The sequence below is a fragment of the Equus quagga genome, chromosome 15, assembly GCF_021613505.1.
Source record: "Equus quagga isolate Etosha38 chromosome 15, UCLA_HA_Equagga_1.0, whole genome shotgun sequence".
Lineage (NCBI taxonomy): Eukaryota > Metazoa > Chordata > Mammalia > Perissodactyla > Equidae > Equus > Equus quagga.
In genome coordinates, this window is record NC_060281.1 from 25,290,365 (window position 1) to 25,308,250 (window position 17,886).

Consider the following 17,886-nt stretch of genomic DNA (forward strand, 5'->3'; position numbering starts at 1 on the left):
CCCCCCTCCCCCGATTCAGCCTCATCATGCCCCTCGGCTCCCACCCCTGAGGGTTTAGCATAGGGCCAGTGGGCCCCGCACCAGCACCACGCTCGGATTCCCGGCCCTAACTTGCCGGGGAGGCCCTGCTCTTCTTCACCCCTTCGGAGACAAAACCCAGCCTGGAATATTGAAATGAGGTTTTACCAAAGTAACAAACAGCTGACTCTTCAGGCAACCTAGAGGACGATTGTCACCCCTGAGGAAGAAGCTGAAGCACAGAGAGGCCAAGTCATTTGCCTGAGATTGCACAGCTAGTGAGATATGAATTCTGATCTGTTTGACCTCAAAGCTCCTCCTCTTTCCTCACATACCCCCTCTCTAGGCCTCAGGGTTCCTGTCTGTAGAGTGAGGGGCCTGGGCTGGGTGCTCACTAAGACCCCCTTGGTGCCTTCTGGCCTGTGGGCAAGGTCCCCTTCCCAGAACCTCTCCTTCTCCAGGAAGAAGGCAGGGCCTGGTGTCAGGGCCTCCTGCTGCCCCTGCCTGATTCCTCCGTCCTGGGAAGGAGGCTGTTGCTCTGGGAGGAAATTCGTGGGAAGGTTTCTTCCAACCGAGTCGTGTTCCCACTCCTCCATTCAGCATGGAGAGATGTGTCTGAGGAGAGCAGAGCCCCGCAGCTCCAAGGGCCACCTCTGCCCCCTCACAGCTCAGAGGTTGATTCTTAGATCTGTCCTCTCCTCTGTTCCCACTGCCATTTCCCTAGTCCAGGCAGGGCTGTTTCATATAGCCAGTTGGGCAGGTTGGGCACTGCACAATCCTAAGCGGTTGTCATTCACACAGAGCACGTTGAGGATGGCACCCATGGAGTTGTGCAGCCTTTATCCTTGTCCCCCCTCGGCTCTTACAACCTTTAAGAATGATAAGTGCTGGGCCAGCCCCTGTGGCCTAGTGGTTAAGTTCGGTGCACTCTGCTTCAGCAGCCCAGGTTTGGTTCAGCTATGCCACTTGTCTAGCCGTGGCCATGCTGTGATGGTGGCCCACATACAAAAAGAGGAAGATTAGCAACAGATGTTAGCTCAGGACAAATCTTCCAAAGCAGAAAAAAAAAAAATTTGACAAATGCTATCATGTGACCTGCCCAGCTCCTCTGAAAGCCTTCAGTTTTTCCCATAGTCTCAGGTTGGAGTCCAAACTCCATGACCACGCCTACGAGGGCCTTCCCTGTGACTGGGCCCTGCCTCCCTCTCCACTCAGCTCTCCATCTTTCATGCTGCACTCGGGCCATCACGAAATCCTCTTCTGACCAGCCCAGGGCTGGGTGATGTCATGGTACTGCGGCAGCCTCCCCTCAGGGGATGAAACTCAGGATTCGCCCCAGTGATGGTCCTAAACCCAGAAGGTCTGGTCCTTAGAGGGCACCCAGTGAAGAGAGGGCAGGAGAAGTGGAAACAAGACCCCCAGCTACGGTCCCTCGGTACCCACTGACCACCAGGGCCCCCAAAGTTTGGTCCTGGGTGGGGATAGCTGGCCGTAGGCTGCCCGGGAAGGCTGCCTGGAGAAGCATCTAGGAGGTGGATGGGGAAGCTCGATGAGGGCGTTATGAAGCCCCACAGCCCCATGAGACAGGGCAGGGCCGGGGGGACCCCTCTAGATGTGGGCACCCCAGAAGTGGGAGGAAAGGCCTCTGCCACCACCCAGGGAGGGGCAGTGACCTCAGCTCGGCCGTCTCTGGGGCAGTGAGGCAGCTGATCTGGGTCCTTGCTACCCTGTGAGCCCCCGGTAGGGAGCAGCAGGGCAGGGGAGGCTGGCGTACCTATGGGGCACAGACCCCCCAGAGCCCCCTTCCACCCCACACCCTGACCAAGGAGGCCTGGCCCAAACCTACACGGGCCCCTTAAGCCCAGAGGCACTGCCCGGGCAGACCACTCCCGCCAAGGGGCTGTGGGCCGAGCTGCCCCTTGCGCCTCATCCCGGAGACCTGCTACTTGCTCTGGGTCCCTGTGCGGTCATTTCAGTGCCTCCTGGCAAGTGACCACACTGAGAGCCCCCGAATGTCCCCTCTACCAAGGGGAAGCTGAGGCCCAGAGAGGCGAAGGAAGTTGATTAAGGTACAGAGCAGGCAATCCAAGGGCAGGTTTAGGATAGACTCCCAAGCCAGGGCTCCTCATTTGCATATGTTCCAGAATCTTCCATAGCTGAGAGGGGATCCACCCTCACCTCTATTCCCGTGTCTCTCAGCCTCGCTTGTCCTCCAGAGACAAGGTCAAACCCTTTTCTTGCATGGGAATGCTGAGGTCCACCACCTGGACTCGGGGTGTCCATGATCCGCATGTCAGCAGCCACAGGGGTGTTATCTTCACAGCCACTCCTCTTTGCCCCCAGGGCTGTGGCCGGAGCAGCCCTTGGCCCCAGCTGTCTGCTCCTCCCTGGCCCCAGATCCCCCGCTTCCCCCAATTGCATTTGCGACTCAGTTGAGCGCCTTGCCAGCTGCCAGGTCTCCTGCCACTTATGATTTCTGCAAAAACAATGAAATCAAAGGGGAGAAGAACTCCTCCTCCCCTCCGTCGCCAGGAGCAGGCCGAGCTGGCGGGCAGCAGGCGCAGGAGCTGGCTCCCCGCTGATCTCATTTGGGACCACCAGCGGAATGGCGGCCCCGTAACCCAATCAGCCTAATCCAATCCCGGCTCCTGCCAGGTGGCAAGGTTGGGTCCATGGCTGCAGGCTCATCCCCGAGCTGGGGCCCAGAAGAGGAGCCCGGCCCTGGGAGGACAGGGCAGAGAGGTTGTCCTGGGCCAGCAGGACAGGTTGGGTGTTGGAGAGAGGGCTAGTACAGGGAGTGAGACAGAAAAGGGTGTCAAGGAAACAGGAGGACGGTCTCTGCCCTTTGAATGATCCCGGTCTGCTGAGGGAGGCAAGACAGACCCCAGGAAACGGACAGAAGGAAGAACTAACTTAAGGAGCAGGCCCTTGTCTTGACAGCAACCCCCATCCATCCCCTCCCTCGGCTGTTACTCATCCTGTCCTGACCGTGTTGAGGGCCCAGTGCAGGGATCCAACAGTGAGCAAAACAACCGCCCAACGACAGCGACCAACGCACCAGACTGCATGCCAGGCCCCATTCTGAGCACTTTCAATGCATTAACCCACATGATGGTCACAACAGTCCTAGGAAGTAGACACCCTTATCACCTCCGTTTTATAGATAAGGAAGCTGAGGCCCAGAGAATAAGTAACTTACCCAGCAAAAGCACATGTGCTGTGAGAGAGTGTAACAGAGGGGCCCATGCTAGTCTCTGGGGAGGCAAGTCTGAGCTGTGATCTGAAGGATGAGGGGAAGTTAACCAGGCCAAGAGGAATTGGAAATCAAGATCCTTCTGAGTTGGGAGGACAGCAAGCGCAAAGGCCCTGGGGCAGGAAGGGTGATCGATGGAGAAGTGGGGAAACAACCAGAGTGACTGGAGAACAGCACTCAAAGGGGAGAGATGTGCAAATCGAGGCTGAGGAAGTAGTTAGGGCGTTGGGTTAAGAATTTAGGACTTCCTCCTAAAAGCCAAGGAGGAGAAATTATTTTCCCTCTTTCACAGGGGAGGGACATTCAGACAGATGACGGTCACACAGCTGGTAAGAACTGAGGCAGGGTACAAACTCCATCGGTTCCATCTGTTCTTCCTAAAGCTCCTGGCAAGCTGTGTCCCTTCAGATAAGAGCAAACCAAACACAGAGACAGGCAAACAGCAGAACGGGCATCAGGCTCTCTGGGAGGGCTGGTTAAAACACAGATTACCTGCCCCACCCCCAGAGTTTCTGAGTCCATGGGTCTGGGGGGGCGCCGATCATGTGCATTTCTAACAAACTCTCAGGTGATGCTGATGCAGCTGGTCCAGGGACTCCACCTGGAGAGCCAATGGGGTAGAGCTCGAACAGAGTCCCTCAGAAAGACAGAGAGGAAATTTAGTTCCCAACCCAGGGTGGCAATCCAGGGAGGCTTCCTGAAATCCCAGGGAGGGGACCACAAGGTCAGCAAGCTGGGACCAGTGTGGACTTCCCACGTTCTGCATCAAGGCAGGTGTATCTGTTTCTGATTTGGGGATGTGGCCCCGGCTTCCCCCGGCCTCCATCCTCTGACCTGCCTCTCCCCCAGGCATGGACCCCTCCCGGAGGTACCCGCTGTGGTACAAGAACACGGTGTCCCTGTGGATCCTCTTTGGGATGGCCTGGCTGGCCCTGATCATCAAACTGCTCCTCTCCCTGCTGGAGACCCCAAGGGGACTGTATTCCTGCTGCCACCATAGCTCCAAAGGGGACTTCGAGCCCCAAAGCTGGAGGCAGGGCCCAGATGGGGAGGCAGAGCCCCACTGCCCCCAGCCAGGCGGCTCTCCAGAGGGACTTACGGAAACCACGCAGCATCCAGAACCCTCTGCTCAGGTCTCACCCTGTGGAAGAGACAGCTAGTTATACTCCAGAATTTGTTCCATCTTCTTCCACTAACCGGACCCTGATTTTAAGCCTGGCACATGATGACCCAGGTGAAAGATGACATTTTTCATCTTCCTTTGAGACGAGGTGCAGCTATATGATTAAATTCTGCCTGATAGATACGTAGAAAAGTATCCTGTGTGACTAATGGCTGTGACTTTCAGTGGGGTGGGGGGCAGGGAGAAGCAGGCAGTGTGTGGTCCTCTTCCTCACTTCTTCTTCTAGCTGGCTGCAATGTTGATATGGTGGCTGGAGCTCTGGCAGCCTTGTTGCACTATGAGGTAGAGGCCATATTTGAGATTGATGACACAATAAGATAGAAAGAGCCAGGATCCCTGATGATTGTAGAGCCACTATAACAACCTGGACTGAATACCACCAGACTTCATTTATGTGAGAGAAAAATAAATGTTGATCTTATTTAAAACTCTCTTATTTGGGTTTTTTGGTCACTCACAATAAAACTAATTCTAATGGACACACACACCCAGAGACTGGAGCACACAGAGAGAGAGGCCACCGCCTCCCCAGGTGAGTTTGCCCAGGACTGGAGGAGAGAAAGGACTGAGGGCGGGAGTGCAGGCACCCTATGCCTCCAGAGGGCCTCCAGGTAAACTCCCTGAAGACTTCTGACAACTCTGAGGATTGTTACCGCCAGCAGGAAGCTGGTCCCAGTTCGGCTGCTGAGTCCCTGCTCCACCGCTTACTCACTGCACAGGAAAGCCAGGGGCAGAGCAGTGGGCTCCTCCTGCCTCCCCCGCCCCCTGGCATTTGAAGGCTCCAACCATGGTTTGCAAAGCCAGGCAGGTTTTGCAGAGGTCACATCCGTTCGTAGAGGACTTCTGTCTCTCAGAGTTGCTACTAAGACAGCTCATAACAGTGTGGCCCCCACCACACCAAGGCCCCCAAGCCCAGCAGGAGCCCCAGGCAGGACCAGCCAGCACCTGAGGGTCTCCCGAGACAGCTGGCTTCTTGGCCTCAGTGGGCACCTGCGACTCTGCTCCTCTCTCCATCCTACGGGTAGCATCCCAGGGACCCAGAGGGCTCCATGTGACCCCTCCCTGGAGACAAAGCCCTCAGCCTCAGGGTCCTCCTGGAACTGGGTCGGAGGCTGCCTTTTGGCCAAGGAAGAAGGAAGGCTGTGACACCATCCAGCTTGCGCCATCTGGCCTGGCCCTAAGTGGACCAAGGCCCAGCCCAAGAGCAAACAGCAGCCAGTGAACAGCAGGGCCCGTGCCCACTTCCTAAGGCCCACGGGCTGGGCAGAGGAAAGCGGCCGTGGGGACAAGACGGCTGGAGGTCTGGAAGCAGCATCCTTGTCCTCAGAAAGAGAGGACTCCAGAAAGAGAACCTCGCTCAAAACAGAGCGGGAGAGGCCGGAGTACTGGGTCTCCGCGGCGGTCCCAGCTCTGTCTCGCCTCGGGCCCCTTTCTCCTCCGGCCTGGGCTCTCTGACAGAGTCTCTCTCCCCATCACAGCCTTCCTATGCACACCCCTCCTGCTCAGAATGCCCGCCCCAGGGGAGCCAACCTGAGAGGCTGGGGGCGGCTGCTCAGAAGAGGGCTTCTGATTGGCCGGCGGCTCAGAGGAAGGCTTCTGATTGGCCAGTTCCTTACAGAAGTCGGCTCTGCAGGCGATGAGAACAGTCGCGGGAACTCTGAAGGACAAACTCAGACAGCGGGGAGGGGTCGCGGGGAAGAAACGTAGGTGAATGGTGAGGGCTCTTGGAGTCGGGGGAGAAGAGGAAGGAACCAGGGTGGGAGCTCCCCAGAGAGGTCTGGATCCGGGAAAGGCTCAGGAACGGAGAATTAGACCTCGGGACAGAAATCACAGAACAGAACGGGAGGTCGCTCCCTCCCAGACGAAAGCGGGGAGAAGTAGCACTGAGGACGACAGGATGGGGCAGCCTGAGAAAGCTGCCCGGCAATGTGCTCATTTACACAGCCTCGCCAGACCACCAAGGCCCTGAGGAGGAGGGAGAGGGGCTCCCCAGAGCACTACGGTGTGGCTGGGAAGAGTGTGCAGTTTGGAGCCAGCCTGCCTGGCTCACCCTGTCTGTGACCCCGGACCAATCACTAAGGTCTCTTTGTATCAGTTTTCTCCTCTGCAAAACAGACAAGAGCAGGATTGATCCCGGGGGGGAATGGGTGAGCCACCTCATAAAGTAGCAGGAGCGTGTGCGTCAGCCCGGAGGAGTCGCGATGTGCATTTCAGAGCTGGCAGCCAGCAGCAGGCCCCAGGGACCCCGCAGGAGGCAGACGCTGTGCAGGCCAGCGGCTACGTGGCAGGCAGAGCCTCTGCTGACCCTTCTCGGGCCTTGGGACTGGCCAGGACGGCTGGGCTGAGCTAGCGGTGACGCAGGACTGAGCCTGCCCTTGGGGGCTCCCAGGATGATACCATCAGGCTGCTGGCCAGGATGAAGGGTCTGGACACGCATGACTCACAGGGGAACCTCCCACAATGCCGAGGGGCAGGCGGACCCCTCACACCCCCTGCTGCCTCTGCCGTCCTTCCTGGGCGGGCTGCCCAGCTCTGTGGCTTCAGTGCAGCCAGAGCAATTGCAGACTTGGTGTCACATGGTGGTTCCCTTTAATACAGTGACATCTTTTATCTTCATCATTAATATTTCCCAACATTTTTGGGGTATTTTGTGTGTGTCAGGCACTGTTCTAAGTTCTTGACTCATACTAAATCATTTACTTCTCCTGTCAACTCTGAGAAAGGAGCTATTATTTTTAATGCTGTTCTAAGACGGGAGGAAATGAGCTGTCTGATGGATGCTAAGACCAAAGGTAGCCACCTGTCCCCGTGGGCAGTCATGAGGGTTGCTGCCGGCCTGGCCGAGAGATAAGTGCCTGGGCTGGGGGGGCGAGGAGACACTGACTGTAAGCCCTATAAGATCTTGAGCAGCCACTCCCCTTTCTATGCCTCAGCTTCTTCCCCTGTGAAAGAGCAGGCTGGCTTCATGGAGCCTGAATCCTACTACTTACACTCCCTCAGCTTGTTTCTGGATTGTTCAAATGGACCACGTTTCTGGGAGGGCTGTTCCTGGCCCCACCCATCTCCTGGGGCTGTCTTAAGTGTCTGGATCCAAGCAGGTCTGTCTGTCTCTCTCTCTCTCAATCTTTCATTTTAGGAGCCAGGCCAGAGAAGGACTTGACTCAGTGGAAGCCGAAGGAGTCCTCAGTCTGGGGTAACAGCGATGCTGAGACTCCCCGTCCCTAATTCCCCTCCACCCTCACCTCGCTGCATCCCCACCCCTGGGCTCCTGCCGGGGCAGCACTGCCCTGAAGTCAGCCCCGCTGATTACCCTTCTCCACCCTCCCCAAACCACTCACATGATGGGCCCTGGGCCTCCCACCACACCGTGCCTCCCGCCTCCACCACCATACACACGCAGTGCTGGGCCCCACCCCACTGACCCTCCTCCCCGCAGGACACAGCGCTGGATCCTGTATCTCCTGCCCTCCTCTGCCCTTTGCTGGTGGAAACTCATCTCCAGTTAACATTTTTCCTTGAGGCCAAGGAGACAGCAGCCCCCCGCCCCCACGGCCCTCTCAGCACACACAGGGTCTTTGCTCAAGATTCTCAGCCCACCCCCACTCCAGTCACAAAACCTCTCCCAACCCCTCAAGGAGCCATGGCAGCCCGAGGCCTGGAGGCAGGAAGGAGCCCAGAGCTGAGTACTTCCCACCTCAGTTAGAGCTCTTGTGAGGAGTCGGGGATGCTCCCCTGCAACCAGCACATTTTCTAGAAGTTGAAAGCAAAACCCTGCAGACTGGCTCCCCACCAGCCACTGCTGAGCTCCCTGCCCCTGCCTGGCCCTGGGGTTGGGATCCTGTTCAGCCTTTGCTGGCATTCCAACCTTTCCACATCTTTTCAGACCAACGTTTACCTCATTTATTCTTCCCTGGACTCAGGCAGATGTGAATCTCTATCCTGACTCTATCGCTTACTTGCTGGGCAACCTTTGAGAAGTCACATAACCTCTCTGAGCCTTAGTCTCCCCATTCCTAAAATGGAAATCCTGATACCAAACTCAGGAATGTTTTGATGAGTCGGGGGGAAGGCAGCTGAGTAATGGATGAGAAAGCCCCCATGTTGCATCTGGCACATAACAGGGCTCAGAAATATTTGTTCCCTCCTTTTCTTTTCTTCCTGGACTGAAGCTCTAGCCCCCTCAACCCTCTTCCATCAGGCAGCTCGTGGAGACCTGCTGTGCCCCTTCCTCTGAGAAGACCTCCTGGAGCAGCCTGCCCTTTGGCCTCCAGTGAGCTTGGGAGGGGCAGGAAATGAGGTGGGGATGGAGGGAATAAGATTGCCAAGGCTTTGGGAGGCGAGGCGAGGAGACAGGCTGTAAAACGAGAGGGTCAGTGTGTGTCTTGGAGGAGCGGCTCCCAATCCGCCCACTGGCCAGGGTCACTGCCTTGGGGGTGGGGCCAGAGAGGGGCGGGCGGGAGCCTCCAGCAGGACTCGGTTGTTACTCTCCTTGGCTCCCTCTCCCCACCCACTCTCTGAGGTTCTCTGAAGCCCTGAACCCCGCAGTGGGGGACAGAGGCTGACCCCCAAGGACTGAATCACCCAGGCTCCTTCAGTCTTTGGCTTCTGACTTGATTAGATCCAAGATGGGAAGTGATGGGAGGGCCAGGGGGAAATAGTCAGGGCATTCCCGGCCTCTCCCTGCAGGCCCTGGTTTGGCAGTGGCTGTGTGCCTCTCCTAAGGTGCAGTCCCTGTCCTGGTGGCCCCTTTCCCAGGGCAGTGACAAGGGCTGGGTTCTAGGAACAGTGCCCTCTCTTGGCTGCTCTGGCCTGGGAGTGGTACCGATTCCACACTATTGCCAGGCCCTGGAGCCGCGCCATCGCTCAGGCCCGCCACACTCTGGACACGGTTCCTGCGTTATTCTCTGCAGTGAACCCTTGGAAAATGCCATCTGCTCCCAGCAAGGACCCAGTGGATCCAGGCACCCAGTTCCTCAATATCCCACCTGCTCCCTTAACCACACCGCAGCCCGGCTGGGGTTGGAGGCTCCAGGTACTGCGTGAAAACCGTGGAGGAATCGAGGTGGCCGCCCCATCAGGGAGAACCTCCAGCTCTCGCTGTGGGGAACAATGGAGTGGAGACCCAGCCCCGGTGCCAGGCGGGCCCCATCACCCTCACCTGTCTCAGGCTGGCTGGGGACAGCGGCACAAGGGAAGAGAAAGGCTCCCCAAAACCTCTTGGCCCTGCAGAGAAGTCAGGAGGAAGGGACAGACCCTGTCCCCAGCAGGAAACTCCTTTATCAGACGGGGAGCTCCATGACATGAGGAACCACGGCTCCCCATCCGACTGGGTGCTCCCTGCGTGCAGGGGCTGAGTGCCACTCATCTGTTTTCTTTTATCCCCGGCACCCAGCTCAGTCACCCACAAACATCTCCTCACTGCAGTACTTAGGGACACAGAAATGTAGGAACGTGACCCCTGCCATCTGATAGGGATGCAGATCTGTGAAAAGGCCCACAGAGCAGTGCAGCTCACGCCAGGCGGGCCCAGAGCACATCCCTGGAGCACCCACCTGGCTTCAATGCCGTCTTCCCACAGGCTCCTGTGTGACCTTGGGCAAGTCACTTCACCTTGGGGTGACCAGCTGGTCCTGGTTTTCCCGTGACTGTCCCAGGAAAGTCCCTCGTCCAAGGAAACTCCTTAGTCCCAGAAAGTGGGCCAGTTGTCCACTCTACTTACCCTCCCTGCCTCAGTTTCCTCATACGGGAAATGCAATGACAACAGCCATGTCTGCCTCATGAGAATGGCTGTCATATAGATGACATGAGCTCAGGAGAATGCAGAGCTCAGAGAGCGTCTGGCCCAGAGTTAGTGTTCTACCACTCGCCTTCCTTGTCTGAGTTCCCCCAAAGCAGATCCTGGGACGGGATTTGGCTGCATGTCGTTTTTTTGGGAAGTGGCTCCAAAAAGCACCAGTAAGGACGTTAAACAAGAAAGGAAAAGGAACCCAATGCTGAGAGGTCATGGGCAGGTGACTGCCCTGGGCGGTTGGGGCTCCAGCCACCGCAGAACTGGGGAGCCTGGGCGGAGCATGTCCCGGAGTTGCCCCTGCCCAGGGGCAAGGGAGCTGGGGTTTGTAATCCCCAAATCCCATTTCTCACTGCCCGAGGGCTGCTCTCTGAGCAGGGAGGTGCTAATTCCCCAGCACACGTGGCCAGAAGCCTGCAGAGTGCATGGGAACGATGAGAGCAGAGCGGGCAGGGCAGGTCAACATCTCCCACATGCATGTTAACCATGCTTATAAAGTGTGGGAGGCATGGGAGCCAAAGGGACACCTGCCCAGCTGTGGGAAAGGGGGTCAAGGCAGGAGGAGATACTGTCTGGGTGAGCTTTGAAGCATGAGTAGTTTTCCAGGCAAAGGAGGAGTCAGGCCTTGCACATGAGTAAATGTTTAAATGAATGCCAAACAAGTGGAAAGTGATGCAAATGCTTGAGCTAGAGGAGCTGACTAGATGCTGGAAAGCCATGGGCGGTCAGAGGAGGAGGTGATGCGGTCAGTCCTGTGGGTATCAGGAAAGGCTAGATCAAGGCATGAGGACCTGAGTTGGTCTCTAATCGACAGGTAAAGAGAAGAGAAGGTAGACCAGGGGGAAGACCCTTGAGAGCTAAGGCAGAAGCAGGAATGGCAGGGGTAGAAAGGAGTGCCAAAGAAAGGGAAGGGAAAGGGAAAGGAAAGAAAGAAAAAAGAAGGGAAAGGAAGGAAAAGAAGGGAGGAACTGATCTTGGGAGAGGAGGAAAAGAGACATAGAAAGCTCAGCCACAGGAGCAGAGGAGAACCATGGAGTTCTGCATCACAGAGGTCAAAGGAAGACAGTGGTCATGTGGCAGCATTGAGTTCTCAAGTGCTGCGTCCTGCCCAGAGTGGAGGCATGAGCCATCCAGGAAGGCTTCCCAGAGGAGGCGAGCCCTGAACCAGCCAGGAGCTGCTGTGAGCCCAAGAACAGGAGCTTCCTGGGAAGAAGGCTGCAGGGGCCCTGAGAGGGGAACGAGCTGAGTGCAAGGCGCTGCCAGCGAGCCAGGAGGGAGGGCGGCTCCTGCGGGTATTAGCGGAGCTGCGCAAATATTGTTGTTTTGACTGGTTGTTGGGATCGGTTTATTTTCCCCAGGAACCACAAGTGTGCTGTGCAGGTTCATTTTAGAACACGACACCCTGGGAAGAGCAACAATCTCTGGCCTCGCCTTTCCCACTTCTCCTGGTGAGACACACACACATACGCGTGCACACACACACTCAGCCATAAAAAATAACCCAAACCACAAACGCTTAATCCACCAACGTCAAGGGTCTGCTGGAAATATCTCTCTCGTTGCAACAGAAGAACATCCCACTTTTTGTGTGTGAAGCACTTACGACAGTGCCTGGAATACCGAAAGTCCCTTAAACGTCTTTACCATGGTTTGGAGGCTGAGTCGCTCAGCAGCAAAGAGCATGGACACTGCATCCTCATCATCTGGGTTCAGAGCTCAGCTCTACCGCTTACGAGCTGAGTGACAGTGGCCAACTTGCTTAACCTCTCTGTGCCTCAGTTTCTCCATGGAACATAGGGATAATAATAGTAGCTCCCTCACACAGGGCTGTGAGGATTAAATGAGTTAATGCATAGAAGGAGCTTAGACCTACTCTGGTCTGGCTCAGAGTGAATGTCATAGACAAGATAGCCTTTATTCTCTTCACCATCACCTCCCGCCTGTGGAGGGAACCAGAAACAGCCAAACTCCCCGAAGCCTGTGCCATAGGCTCCCCTCCCCACCCCTACCGGCTCAAAACCGGCCAGGCCTTGGACACTAGTGCCCCGTGACCATGACGGAAGGAGGGAGAGAGAGTGAGAATGTGTGATCCCGCGCATTCAACGGGAAATAGATGCCCAAAAGGCTTGATTCCAAGAGGGTATGAATCTCCCCTTTTCACCCCAAAACTACATCCAGGGGCTGAGGCCTCCACTACACCCCCTCTAGGAGCCTCCTGGGGAGAAGACAGCGCCATCTCCCCACCCGGAGGAGATTCTTCCTGCCCCGACTGAGCTCAGTTCCGGGGTGGGAGCCGGCCGGTGAACTGAAGCTTGGACCCGGCCAGGGTGAAGGCTCCTTTCGTGGTTGAGTTTGTCTGGGGACAGAGTGGGTGAGGGCCACCGCGCCCCATTTTCAGGGTGGGTTTGGGGTGGTAGCTCTCACACTGGAGTGTACGTCCATGTCCCCTGGAGGGCTTGTTCCAACACAGGTGGCTGGCCCCACCCTCAGTGTGTGTGATTTCTAGGACAATTGGCTTTTCTGGCAAGTTCTTATTGCTGAAGCTGCTGGTCCAGGGAGACCACCTTGAGAACCGCTGGTGGAGGAGCTGGAGCCTAGCCAGACCTCTGTGTGAACCCCAGTTCTAGTCCTAGGAGCTGTGTGACGTTGGTCAGGTCACTTAACCTCTTGGGCCTCAGTCTTCCCACTTCTAAAATTAGGACTTCCACAGCATCCTCCAGATGGGTGTGAAGATTCCATGAGGACGTGGAGGCAAAGTGTCCGGCACAAGGCCTGGCCCCCAGTAAGCAGACACTGTGACTACTGCTATTATTCCTCCAGGGGCTGGAACTGGTGGTTTTCCTCCACCATCTGCTCTTCCTCAGTAATGCACCCCGATCATTAGATGGGCACATGGCTGCTCAAAATACAGACCACGTTTCCCAGGCTCCCTTATGGTAACGTGGCCTTGTGATAAGTACTGACTGATGGGGTGTGTGTTAGATATGATATTGGTTTGCTACTGAAACAGAGAGATGTGAAATGGTAGTGACCTAAGTAATGGAGAAATGTATTTATTTCTCATATCGAAGACTGGTAGGTGGTCTACGGCCCTTCTGTCTTGTTGTGCTATCATTCTTAATATAAGAGATTCATCTCATCAAATAGGAAGGCTGCTCTAGCTCCTGCCATCACATCCACATCCCAGTCAGTGGGAAGGAAAGAAAGGGGAAAGGAAGATCATACTTCTTCCCTTTAAGGTCACAAATAGTAGCTGTAAATATCATTTCTACTCACATTCTACCTGCCAGAAGTTAGTCACATGACCACATCTAGCTGCAGAGGGGGCTGGGAACTGTAGTCTTCGGCTGAGCAGCTGTAGGACCAGTTAAAAATGCTATTACTATGTAAGAAGGGGAGAATGGCCACAGTGTTTACAACCAGATAGAGTCAGAAATTGTGTGTACAACTTCTGGGAATTGTCATTAAAGGAAGGGACTATTCCTTTTTTTAGCCCTTCCTTCTTCCTGCTGTTGGAATGTAGATGTGATGGTTGAAGCCTAAACGGCCCTCTTGGGCCATGAGGTGAAAGCTGCATTAAGGAAGTAGATTGACTGTGCAGGAGGGCCTGAGTCCCCAACAGTGGGGCCCCGCCGTACCAGCCCTGGGCTGCTGCCCTGTGGACTTGGTTTACCCAAGAGAGGAAGAAGTGTTTATGTTATGTCGTTTAGCCCACGGTTATCTGGGGTTTTCTATCAGTGGCAGCTAAACCTAGTCTTGTCTTTCTTTTTTTTTTGAGGAAGATTAGCCCTGAGCTAACATCTGCCAATCTTCCTCTTTTTGCTGAGGAAGACTGGCCCTGAGCTAACATCCGTGCCCATCTTCTTCCACTTTATATGTGGGATGCGTACGACAGCATGGTGTGCCAAGCGGTGCTATGTCCGCACCCGGGATCCGAACCGGCGAGCCCCAGGCCGCCGAAGCGGAACATGCGCACTTAACCGCTGCGCCACCAGGCAGGCCCCAGCTAAACCTAGTCTTAACTGATCGTCTTCTCCAGCTGACCGAGCTCCTCCTGTCCCTGGCGCTCCAGCTCCGAGTCCCCAGATTGTCAGTTGCCACGTGTTTTGGGAAATAGGAGGGAGGGGGCAATCATGGGAAGTTCTAATATCTTACTGAGCTTTCCACTGTGTGCCCCTGGCCCGAGCTGCTTGCTGTGGGAGACGAGAGAATGGCCCCAACTCTTCCTCCCTCGCTGGATCCCTGCCCTTTGCCCTGTGACTCTGCGATGCCCTCCCATGCTGCTCATACAGGTGCGGTCATGTGACTCGCTTTGGCCACTGTGGTGTTAGCAAATGAGACGCCAATGAGGGCTCAAAAAGTGCTCATGAGTTTGGGCTTGTTCTCTCCCTCTCTCTCCCTCTGGAAGTCTCTGTCTCTGTCCCTCTCCGCCATAGCCACGAGAACACTTCTGGACTAACCTGCTGGAGGAAGAGAGACGCGCGAGGAGCCGGCCATTGCATTTCAGAAGCAATAAGCAAGCCTCTGAGGACGGGAACGGCACCCTTAGTAGAAAGTGGGGAAAGAAATGAAGCTGCAACTTCCTCAGCACCTACGGTGTGCCTGGATGTGTTCACTCGGTTCAGCGAGGTGGCCATGCTGGGGCCAGCGTTCTAACCAACCTCCAGCCTGACTCCAGAGCCCTGGGCGTTCACAGCAGCCTTCAGGGCCCCCAGAGACAGACCCTGACCCTGCTTCCTCACCTGGTCACGTCCGTCACCCCCACCAGTGCAGGACCTGACCCCACAGTGTCTCGCTGTGAGGCCAGGCTTTCAGGTTGTGAAGTCCAGGTGTCTTAGTCAGCTCGCGCTGCTGACTAACAAAACACCATAGACTGGGTGACTCACAAACGGCAGGAATTTATTTTTCACAGTGCTGGAGGCTCGGAAGCCTGAGCTCAAGGCACCAGTGTCTGGTGAGGGCCCACTTCCCGGTTCATAGATGGCCATCTTCTCCCTGTGTCATCACAGGGTGGGAGTGGGGAGGGAGCTTTCCCGGGCCTCTTTGATGAGGGCACGATGCCATTCATGCAGGCTCTGTCCCCATGGCCTAAGCACCTCCCACAGCCCTCACCTCCTTGTACCAGCCCCTTGGGGGTTAGGATTTCAGCATACAAATTTTGAGGGGACACTGACGTCCAGACCATAGCACCAGCTACACTTTGCCACCTCATCTTATTGCCCCTCTCAGCAGGTTGGCATCTGTGTGCTGCCCTCTCCAGGATTTCCTCCTGCCCACCTGGACACACCTTTCCAGTGTAGCAGGATAGTATGTCTGTCTGTATTTTTTTCCTTCTTTCATTCTTTCCTCTTTTCCTTCCTTCCTCCTGCCTTCTGTCCTTCCTTCCCTTCTTCCTTCCTTCTTTCCTTTCTCCCTTCCTTCCTCTCTTCCGTTCTGAAATAGAGGACAACTGACCTTTGTCAGGCAAAGGGTCACTCCGGGGAACATTTAGTTACTCAAACATACGGGTGACTGAGCATCCATTGTTCTGAGCTTAGGGGAGGGGGTGGGTCAATTTGTACAAACCTGTAGAGATATTCAGGGAGAGGGACGTGCTGCACCAGTTTACAATAGCGACCTGTGGCCCTGGGATTTGGGGGCAGATTGGACCGAAAGGTTCCGGGTCCCTCTCACCCCATGCTTAGCCTCAGGATTTAGCCCTTCGGGAATGAGTAAACCCCTGGGGGTCTTGTCAGTTGCAGATAAGGGAGTCCCAGAGGGAGACGTTGGAGCTGCCATAACAGGGCAGGCGGAGACTGGAGCCGGTAATTGGAGTCATATCTGCCACCCCAGACCCCTGGCTAGCTCATTATCTGTAATGTTGGTTTTGCCCAAGGTTCATCCTTAGGCCTTCTTCTTTTCTCATTCCACATTTTCACCTGAGGCCATCAAGTGCCTGCCAAGATTTCAGCCACCGACTACAGCTTGACCTCTCTCAAATTTTTATCTGTAAACCAGATTTCTCCTTTGAGCTCCTGGAGCAAAGCAGTCAAGCCATCACCTGCCAATCGTCTCACGGTTCAAGATGGCCACCTGAGTTCCCCTCATGTTGTCTCCATTCAGGAGAGAAGGAAGAACGGGGAGAAGAGATGCTCCACACTCCCCGCTCCTTTTAAGGAGATTTCTTAAAGAGCCAGGCAATACACTTGCTTACATTTCACTGGCTAGAAGTTAGTCACATGATCACATCTCACTTCAAGGGAAGCTGGGAAAAGGAGTCTTATAGCTAGGTGAGAAAGTGCCCAGGGCCCCACTGGTCTGGCCCCTGCCTACCTCCTCAGCCTCGTCTTCTCCGTCGCTGTCATACTCTGCCTTCTTCGCTATGCAATAGGCATATTGACCTTCTCTTCGTTCCTCAGACAAGCCCAGTTCTCTGCCACCATGAGGCTTTTGTATAGACTATCTCCTCTGCCTAGAACACTGTGCAGCCTCTCCCCTCACTCCGTCCCACAGACTCAACTCCTTCTTACCCGTCAGTGCTCAGCTCAAATGCCATCTCCTCAGAGGCCTTCCCTTCAAATGCACTCAAGTCTCCCTGAAACCTTCATTCATGGCCCTTACCATACAAGTTTGTAATTATATACTTATCTGGGTGTTTATTTCAATTCAAATCCATTCAACTCAACAAAAATTTTTGGAGGACCTACTATATGTCAGACACCCTTCCACAGCACCTCCTCCTTGTCCCAGTCACAAGCCCACAAGGGGCCCCTTTCTGATGGTCTCTCTGCATCTGCCTTTGTCCTTGAGGGGCCAGGAGAGGCCCAGCCAGTAGACTCATGGACAGATCGTGACTGGGATAGCAAAGACTCCCTCCCAGTCTATCCTTTCCTGGGCCTGACTGGCCTGGCAGCAGGCAGGGCCAGTGGGGTGGGTGGGCAGAGCCTGGGCTGAGCACCTGGAGACTGAGTTCTGGACCAGCTCTGCCACCCACTGGACACGAGGCCGTGGGCCACTCACTGTCCCTCTCTGGACTTCAGTGTCCTCATTTTTAAAAAGAATAAGTCTCTCAGCCTGACTTTCGATGAATAGTCTCCTAATAAATGGTCAAGGCCTTTATGAAAAATCTGCAAAGGGAAATCCTTTGGGTTTCATTCATTTACCATTCATTCATTGATTCATTGACACATTCTGAGGAGCACCTTCTCTGTAACTGGCATGGTCCTGGGGCTGATGAGTCACAGGGGACCCAGAGAATGACAGACATGGGGTCAAGGAGACAAACATGTCAACAGGCGATCCCAGTTCTGTGTGAAAGGGGAGATTTCCACCTACAATCTTATATCCTTGAGACATGCAATGTTCTTTATTTCTTTATGACTTAATCTCTACTTCAAGTGCCTCCTCAAATGGGGTGAAAGGACAATGTATTCATTACCTATTGCTCCCAACTTCTCTTCTTCCATCACCTCCTTTCAATCTCTCCTCCTTTCTTCTAGCCCAGGGAAAGTATTTTCAAGTCGTGGAAGGGATGGAGGGTGGGAGAGTCTGGTTTCTATGGTTACATAACAGAATACCCCAAAACTTAGTGGCTTACAACGATCATGTTGATTTTGCTCACAAAGCTTCAATTCAGGCAGGGCTTGGTGGGGACAACCCTGCTCC

General features: G+C 55.1%; 1 protein-coding gene across 1 annotated transcript in view; it reads left to right on the forward strand.

Annotated features, from left to right (window-relative positions):
- The window catches only part of KCNK17 (potassium two pore domain channel subfamily K member 17), a 13,609-nt gene extending 8,812 nt beyond the window's left edge, over positions 1-4,797 (forward strand). The window contains exon 5 of the mRNA XM_046641151.1: positions 4,121-4,797. Within this exon, the coding sequence (XP_046497107.1) occupies positions 4,121-4,431 (311 nt within the window). The 3' untranslated portion in view covers positions 4,432-4,797. The remainder of the gene's footprint in view (positions 1-4,120) is intronic.
- The last annotated feature ends 13,089 nt before the right edge of the window (positions 4,798-17,886 follow it).